The sequence below is a fragment of the Sorghum bicolor genome, chromosome 8, assembly GCF_000003195.3.
Source record: "Sorghum bicolor cultivar BTx623 chromosome 8, Sorghum_bicolor_NCBIv3, whole genome shotgun sequence".
In the NCBI taxonomy this organism is placed as follows: Eukaryota; Viridiplantae; Streptophyta; class Magnoliopsida; order Poales; family Poaceae; genus Sorghum; species Sorghum bicolor.
In genome coordinates this window covers 1,877,338-1,886,328 of record NC_012877.2, presented here as the reverse complement: position 1 = coordinate 1,886,328, position 8,991 = coordinate 1,877,338, and the positions used below count along the sequence as shown (strand labels likewise).

Genomic DNA, 8,991 nt, shown 5'->3' with positions numbered 1-8,991 from the left:
ATCAAGATATGCTAACGAACACATTTTCTTATTTAATCAATTGTTATTTTTGCATGTGAAGATTTCTGTTATTTAGGCCAATGAATACGAAGGTTTTTGCTGTTTGTTTGCAGAAAGTTGAAGATCCACTTCACTTTTATAATCAAGGTATGCTAACGAACACATTTTTTTATTTAATCAATTGTTATTTTTGCATGTGAACTTGCCTCTGCAGATATGCGCAACCTCATATGATCTATCTTGCAAATTGAGTGCAGTTTTAGATTCCAGAGAGCTCACTAGGTCAGTATCATTTCTATTTCACTAGAAAACATTACACTTGTGACTATCAGGTGATGGCTTGGGGGGAAAGGTCATGCTTGGATACGCAGAGAGTGGCAAGCTTATTGCCTTTTGCAAAACAAAAAACAGTTTTTAGGAGTGGCAAGCTTATTGCTTTTTGCACACAAAAAACAGTTTTCAGTGAATGAAGGATTGTTCCTAACCATCTTGCACTGAACTTTCTCAACCTGCCTATTCTCGGTTGGCATTAGAGAAGGAATAGGGTTCCACCATTCTTGTACTGCAGTTAATTTGACCCAACTTAAGGCATGGATAATATTTTTGACGAGAAACAGTTATATTGCTTTCTTTTCTACAATGTAATTTGGTTGCATTTGTATATATTTGAGTTCTAATTTGTAGGTATCTGAATGTTGTCGTAGGGCAATATACTAGTGTTAATAATGCTCTCAAATTGGCAGAGATGGCGCGAGAGGACAAAATCTCTTGTCTTATCCGCCACACACGTCGCGCCGGCCACACAAACCGCGCTGATCCCGGGCGCCCGCTTTAGTTCACTCCCCTGTCCCCTCCTCTCCGCGCAGCGGCGACCAAACCATGGAGCTGTCCACCGTCGCCGCCGCAGTTGCCTCGGCCGCCGCGCGTCCACACGGGCATTTCTCCTCTCCCCGCGCGGCCTCCGTCTCCGTCTCCGTCTCGTGGAACAACAGTCCCTCGCTCGCCTCCACCTCACGACGGCAAAGGCTGCTGCGGCGGCTCCCCGTCACCTCGGCCGTCGTGGAGCTCCGCCAAGCCGCTGCCGGGGGCGGAGACTCGCTTCGTGTCACCGAGACGCGGCAGCCTGGATCCAGTGTGAGTCCCCCGCCCGCCTTCCCCTTCCTTGCCTCGCCACGTTGCGATTGCGGCTCGGTGAATGAACAATGAAGCAGGGCGCGTACTGTTCGAGCTTCCATGGTTTGCATATCTTGCAGTTTGCCGCCACGGAGGCTGCTGTGATGGGTAGTGTGAGTAACAGTGGGTAAAGTTTCGTGCTTGATTTTTACGGCCACCTGGCTGTGCGTGTGTCGTTCTTGGCAGGTTAAGTTCAGCGTGGAGGTGCCTACTTCCATCATTCACGACTGTTACCAAACCACGCTACAGGAGTACGCGAAACGTTTTAAGGTATCATTTCTGTGCAAACTGCAAACACGTATGATATGAGTAGTGGGGGTACACCCATAAGAAATTATAAACACATTGGTTGGTTCCTCCAGGAGGTTGATTATGTTACAAATGTTTCGTGGCACAGCAAGACATTAAGCTTTACTACTTCAAATTTAATCGGTACATGCTTCTGTGATCATGTACTTATGAATGGGGTCATGCTCTACGCAGTGCTTAGCACACTGATAGTTTTCTGGATGTGTGGCCAAGTGTACGCTCAACATTCTCATTAAAATTGTGCCTCATCCTTTTTGTGTAAAATAAAGCGCTTTGAAACTGCAAACAGTCAGCCCTGCTGCTTGCAAGTTCCAGGATTTGTCCACTTGTGCAAAATTCGTCAATTTATCATAGCTACAGTACACTAGACATCATTCAAAGAGACCAGAATTCCAAACTGGTGCAGATGTTTCTTCAGAGTAGGATGCTGTCTGTCAGTTGTCACTTACCATGTGATGCTGTATATTATACAGTCTGTTCTGATGTCCATGCTGTTTCTTCTTGACAGGTTCCTGGATTTCGGCCTGGGAAGATCATTCCAGAAAACATTCTTATAAACTATGTAGGACCGCAACATGTACAGGATGCCACAATTGAAGCTGTCTTGAAACATACACTTCCTCAAGCATTGTCCTCGGTAATGAACTCTTAGTCCTATTTGGGGAAGCATCTCTGATGTCTATGATCATAAGCTGTTGGTTTCAAAGTGCTCATGGAAACCAAAATCTAGTTTTGGTAATCTATATTTTTATTATACTCATTCGAGTGATGGTGAAGATTTTGTGGTGAATCTGTCAATTATTACTGAACAGACAGCATTATCTACTAGCATTTCATCATCCCTACTGAACAGACAACTGGCAAGGTGATCTGCAGGCAACACTATCTACTAGCATTTATGTAGAAATTCAATGTGCACCTTTCTGTACTCCATATATCTCCAAAATCACTTCAGCAGTCTGAAACTCTGAATATCTTGTTGAACCATGACTTTTCCTTCCTCCATATTGGCATATATTGTATGACATGCACTTACTACTACGTACATCTATCCAGCTAATGCCTTCCTTTTTTTGGGTGTAAGGTAGAGGAGAGGGCATTAGAAGATTCTGTTCGCATTCTTACTCAGTTTGATGATATGAGAAATTCTTTCTCACTCGACAATGTGTTTAGGTAGACAGTTCTGCCATATATATGACCTACTCATTTCATTTTTTTTAAAGAAAATTGACAGTTCTCAACGAACAGGTTCAACGCTAATACACTATCGATCATGTGATCTTGAGGTCATATACTTTGTTAATGTCAAATTTTGGTCAGGTATGATGTTGCTGTGGATGTTGTCCCTGAAGTCCGATGGTTATCCGAAGACAAATATAAGAACCTCAAAGTTGTCGTTGAAATAGATGAAGCTGTTGATGCAGAAAAGGCAGCAGAAAAAGAGCTTCAGCGACGTCATAAAGCTCTGGGCTTACTTAGAGTTGTGGCTGACAGAGGCCTCCAGGTAATTCTATAGGTACTCTAGTTTGTAACAAACTAATGACACTCAGTTAGTTATTCTTGTAATGAGGCATGTCTGTTTTGAAGCAAATCATGGGCCCACTCATTTTACTTGAAACTAGGCACTTTCAGCAACTATTGCATTATTCCAATATTCTTTGTGTTCCTCTCGTACGTTTATATCCCTTATTTCTTATTTTGTCTCTACTCTGTCGAATTGACCTTAAATACTCATAGTACCAACCAGTATAGGCAATACTGTTCAAGACTGGTAGGACCTGTGACCGGCTAGCTCTCAGCTGAAGTGATAAGTTGATAGCCCTGGTTGTTCTGCCTCTGAGAAACAGATACTGATCCTTGCTGGCAATTTTCCATTGAATTATCGACAGTCAAATTTGCTTTGTTACAGTACAGGCCTAATCTGATATTGGCGCCAGTACTCATTTTATGGCATAAATCCATTTGCTCAATAAATGGTTGTAACGTTTATCTGTGCAAGATGCAACTGGAGTCTAGAGTTCTTTGTTCCCTTTCCCCTTCAAATGTTTCCTTGTAATCAACAAGCTTTTATTTTTGAAAAGCTACTAGCTTCAACAATAAACAGATATTGCGTTATCTAACCGCATTCATTTTCTTGGATATATGCAGATTGGTGATCTGGTGGTACTAGATATTTTTGCAGACAGCATTAACAGTGATGGCTCTAAAGGTGAAAAAATTTCATCTGCCGAGAGTACAGGTTTGTCAATACTCAATTTTTCACGTATCTGACTTACATGTTATTTTCATAACTTTGCCTTTAAAATTTATTATGAGTTATCCCTGATTAGAAAAAATGTTATTCTAAATTCTAATGCTGTATATAGAAACTACTGTGCCTAAAAGAAATGCTGTCATGCCACACTTGTTATGCCTGCTGAGTTTTCTTTGTGCACCAGTTACTATGCTAACTGAGACAACTGCCTTGCATTTCTTTTTTTTTTAATCACAGTGTTATAATATACCTACTATGTTTTTCAGGTTTCCACTTGGACACTGAGGAAACTAATAACCTTGTTCCTGGATTTCTTGGTTCATTAATTGGGATTCGTCCTGGTGAAGCTAGATCATTTCCTATTCAGTTCCCTGAGTCATTTGAGCAAGAAAGTCTAAGAGGTGTCCATGCACAGTTTACTGTGAGTGTTATTTCTAAAAGATCACAGACAAAGATTTGTGTTCATGCTTTTCACTAATCACTTCACTTTGTGCTTTATCACACACTCATTACAATCAATTAATATCAGCAGAGGGTGTACTCCCTTGGTTCTATCACTGCAGCTGGTAGCCTGGTACTCACAATCCCATTTTCAATGTATTGGTGTAGGTTGTGTGTAAAGAGCTCTTCTACAGAGAGTTGCCAGAAATGGGTGACTCACTTGCTGTAAAGCTTCTTCCAGGATGCACTACAATAGACGAGGTTTGTATTTTGTTTCTGTAGTAACGTACTCAACTTTCTTGGACATGTGCCAGTAAACCTTTTTTTTTCTTTTTTTGAAAATTAGTGCCATTTGATCCTAGTGCATCTATTCAAATATTATCTATAAACTGTGAACAGCATATAGCTGTTGGTTGATTATCTTTTCTGTCTTAGTAATCAGCCCCTCTGAATATTGCAGGTTCGAGGACGTATTTTGGAAAGATGTAAAGAAGTAGAGAAAATGGCCATAGAACAAGCAACCGATAATGCAATCCTTGATCAGCTCGGGAAGGTATTGCTCTTACTTCTGAGACAACCTATCAATTCTGAAGTCTTGGTGCAGGGTAGATCATTAACATGATATGCTTTCTTCAATTATTCAAATTCTTTTGCACCTTCTCTCCAAGATCATTTAAATTTTCACTAATCTCTCCTTGGTTTGCTTAGTTGGTTGAGGTTGATGTTCCTCGTGCCTTGTTTCAAGAACAAGGCCAACAACTTTACGGAGCCAAACTTCTGCAGCTTCAGGTACTCAACTGTCTAACAATCAACTAATTTTCAACCAACCCTTTCTGAATAATGTAGATTTATTAATTCCTGCAGGCAGAAAGGAAGCTAGATAAAGACCAGCTAGCATCCTTATCGACCCAGAGGTCAGTTCAGGCGTACCTAGAAGATGAGAAGGAGAATATTACAAGAATCATTAAACAGATGCTGGCTGTTGGTGATGTTTTCAAATCCGAGAATTTACAGGTAACAATAATACCTGGGTTTCGTTTTTTTTTTGTGTGTTTAGTTGATGCTAGCAAACCTCCTAGCTTTCGCCTTTAGTTGAAGTATCTTTTATCAGCATTAACTAATAACAACAAATCATCATGCAGTACTCTACTGAACAGCTCATCAAGGAAGTTGAAAACTCCATAGCAGAGTTCAAACAGTACAATCAAGACTATGATGAGGACAACATCAGGCAACAGGTATTAATTCCTTGATTTGGGTATTTCTGGTTGTGAGTTCCTTCACTAAACGTCTAAACTGCAGCCTAGCTATTTTTTTTGTCTGATTTAACTGCAATTTTGATTTTCTTGATATTATTTTTAGTGTCTTTTCATCTCACAGATGTCAATTGTCAGTGAATCATAAGTTCCATGCTAAAAGGGATTATCTGCCTAACCTTATATTTTCCCATGAATGGAAAACCTCATTTGTATGTATTTCTATGTGGAATTCAATGATGCAGGTCCAGGATGTTCTAGAGGCAGCGAAGGTGCTTGAATGGCTCAAGGAGAACTGTACAGTCGAGTATATCAGGCGATGAGTCTATGATGCTGCTGGGTCAAGGCTCTCTGAACGTGAGAAAGATGGCTGGTGTGGCGGTGGGCAATTTTGTGAGTGACCTTGGTCCTTGCCAACCAACCCATGCAATGAAGAATCTTGCGCATAGCAGACCAGTGCAGTGATTAAGATTTTGTTTCTATATAGCATAAGAAAGAAGTATACTATATTTTGTAAGTACAATGCGAGTTCACAAAAGTTGTACCCAGTCTTTAAGAGGTTGTAATCCACATTTCAACAGATCAGCCTTGCCTCGGTTTTTTCCTTCCCCAAACCCCACTCATGTGGGAGCCTCTAGCACTGGGTCTGCTCTCTCTCTCTCTCAATTGAATCAAGAGTTCTACATCCGCTCTGTTGTGTCGTCTCCCTTTTTCAGTTCTTCAATTTGGGTGTGATGTGTTGGACTATGTGCACGACGGATTTCTTTGTCTACATGAAAATGTGGAGTTGGAAGCATGCTTGGCTGGTTGCTACTGCTTCCCCGTGGCTTGCAATGTGCAATGTATGCGGATGCTTCCCCGTGGCTTGCAATGTATGCGGATGAGCAACAATTCAGTTACCATTTTATAGTATTTCATAAGCTATTTTGTATAGAAGTTATAAAATTCTAACAGGGCTGTTAGAGATGGGGCCATTTGACCCCCCATGGGGATTGGGCAATGATCAGGGACTACTAGCAATGGAATCGGGTCTGCTGCTTCATGATGAATGCCTTGACCACCTGCCGGAATGCCTCTTCATCGTCCATCCCAAGTTCCACTGACGCAACCCATGTCGTCGTCGCCGAATGCCATTGCCGCCACCTGTCGTTCTCTGACTTGACTTGCCATAGATCCGGTGAAGCTGCCCTCGTTGTGCTTGTATGGCCTGTTGTGCCACCATAAGTCTTCTCCGACATGGTCCACTGCAGGGGCTGGGAACGCACCATCTTCACACGCATTACCTCCTTGTCCTCGAACACATCTTCTAGTGGCACCGCCTCCTCTCCCTAGAGGGATCAGCCCTGGTCCCCATCCCCAATCCTAGCTTCCCCACCCCGCAACAACTCAGTTACTATTTTGTGGTAATTTAGAAGCTATTTTGCATAAATATCATATGGCTCAAATATCTAATGAGAAATACACACGTGCATGTGGCATGTGTGCGTGCACATAGAACCCACCCACGCAAACACGCACACAACCAGCACCACCGACACACATGCACACATGCACACACATCTTGAGATGCTTTGATTCACCAAGATTCTTGGAATGACTTATAATTTGGAATGGAAGGAGTATATAATAATTCTAAAGCTGTTACGCGTGCAACACAAGCTCTAGTTATTTCGTGGCTGTTTTGTTAGTTGCTAACTCATTAATAAGTAGCTCGTATATTGAGAGATCATACTGTGTGTGAAATGGACATTGATTTTATATTGCAAAAAGGACTACTATATATAATGGAAGGCAGTCCTTCGTATATTACACACACATGCATGCACACACGCACAATGCATGCATGTGTGTCCTTTTATATTGTACAATACTGCTATATAATGGAAGGCAGTCCTTCGTATATTGAGAGATCATACTGTGTGTGTGAAACAACACACATGCATGCACACACCAACGCGTACACGTGCACACACACTTCTTTTTCACTTAACAAAAAATATAATGGAAGGCACTTTAGTGAAGTATCAAATATGGGTCATTTTAGAATTCTACACGGCCAAACTTTAGAATTCTATCTGGCCAAAATTTTTTGAACTCCAACCAAACATATAATGGTCACTGCTAGAGCGTGCACATGTAGGATTTGAAATTTCGGCACGCTCACCGCCTTGCGCAGCAGTTCTTAGTTGAAAAGGAAACACACGACAGCTCATTTTCCCCAACTCCGATGCCCTCACCCCTAAAGATGAGCATGCAACCTGTAGTCTGGTGGCACGGCACGAGGCCCATCCCAAGCATGGCACCACCACCACCTCTGGTGAAACCCTACCTTGCCTGCGGCGCCACCTTCTTCCCCTTTCGCCCCTCCCCCCGCCGCCATGGCCAGAGCTCTCCCACCCCGACCTGGCCCGGCCGCCGCTACCATCGCCAGCTCCCCTAAACTGCCAACAGGCCATCCCTATCGCCTAGTCCATTCTATACCCATCGGAGTTGGGAAAGATAGGGGAGAGCCTACCAGAACCCTAGAAAGCGGATCCAGGAGGAGAGACGAGAGAGAAGGAGGAGGTGCAGGTGGTGGTTTGGAGGCCTACCAAGCCATGGCCGTCACCGCCATGGACGGCGCTCGTGGGCATTGCCATAGAGGAGGGAGGGAGGAGCTCGCCGACATGGGTGGGGATGTAGGCGTAGGCGCGAGGAGGTGATCGGGTGCGGGTGGGGGAGAGGAGCTCGCTAGTGAGAGAGGGAGAGAGTGGTGTAGGAGAGAGAGAGAGAGAGAGAGAGAGAGAGAGAGAGAGAGAGAGAGAGAGTGCGGAGCGGGGAGGGAATAAGTGTGTCAGGGTGTGTGGGTGTAACCTGCTGTATCCAGCTAGATACAAATTTTACCACAATAGGTTTCTAGCTGGATACATTAGGGTAAGCGTTGGAGGTAAGCACCGGGATGCCACCTTACTTGTCGCGTACCCCATTGTATCTAGCTGGATGTAACCTGTTGTCGTAACATTTGTATATCATCTACAACTTGGTACTATCGTCTCATTGATTATGTTGTCTAAATTTCTAGAAAAAATATATGTACCATGCCATGTGATGGATGTGACTTGATAAGTGATGTACCTTGTTGATCCTTTTTATTTTTCAAAAAAATGTTTGTTTTCAGTTATGTAGGCATATATCATGCATTAATCGCATCTTAGCATTATGGATGCACAAAACATACACTTCCTATTTTTATATAGATTTACTCAAACGCAGGTACCTGATATTTTGTTTACCTATTAGTTGACACGCCCACGCCTGTGCCGCGCCGAATAGGAAGAAGACGATGGCGAGGACAGAGATGGAGACCTCGCCAACGTTATGGTTACAGAATTTCCCACTCTTGTGCTCTCCCTCTCTTCTTCTCCAACTCCGGCAAGCATAGAAGAGGGGTTGGGGAGGAAGGTTGTCTAGTGGCGGGGTAGTTTAGGGGCCCTAGCAGCGATTGAGAGGTCAGGCCAGGTCAAGTGGGGGAGCTCCATGGCCAGATCTTGCCACAGAAGAAGGTTGGCGGAGGGGAAG

At 43.2% G+C, this 8,991-nt stretch overlaps 1 protein-coding gene across 1 annotated transcript; it reads left to right on the top strand.

The window, feature by feature from the left end:
• Positions 789-6,120, top strand: LOC8071455 (trigger factor-like protein TIG, Chloroplastic). The gene is made up of 13 exons (XM_002442686.2): positions 789-1,134; positions 1,360-1,443; positions 1,991-2,119; positions 2,567-2,655; positions 2,803-2,986; positions 3,631-3,721; positions 4,003-4,157; positions 4,346-4,438; positions 4,638-4,730; positions 4,886-4,966; positions 5,042-5,191; positions 5,320-5,415; positions 5,679-6,120. Exons 1-13 carry the CDS (start codon positions 880-882, stop codon positions 5,754-5,756), a joined length of 1,578 nt encoding a protein of 525 aa, XP_002442731.1. The 5' UTR covers positions 789-879; the 3' UTR covers positions 5,757-6,120.

Excerpts from the sequence above, each read along its gene's own strand:
- LOC8071455 (XM_002442686.2), top strand. The coding sequence starts at position 880 with ATGGAGCTGTCCACCGTCGCCGCCGCAGTTGCCTCGGCCGCCGCGCGT. Across the intron at positions 4,731-4,885 it reads TCCTTGATCAGCTCGGGAAG|TTGGTTGAGGTTGATGTTCC; the intron begins GTATTGCTCTTA and ends TGGTTTGCTTAG. Across the intron at positions 4,967-5,041 it reads CCAAACTTCTGCAGCTTCAG|GCAGAAAGGAAGCTAGATAA; the intron begins GTACTCAACTGT and ends TAATTCCTGCAG.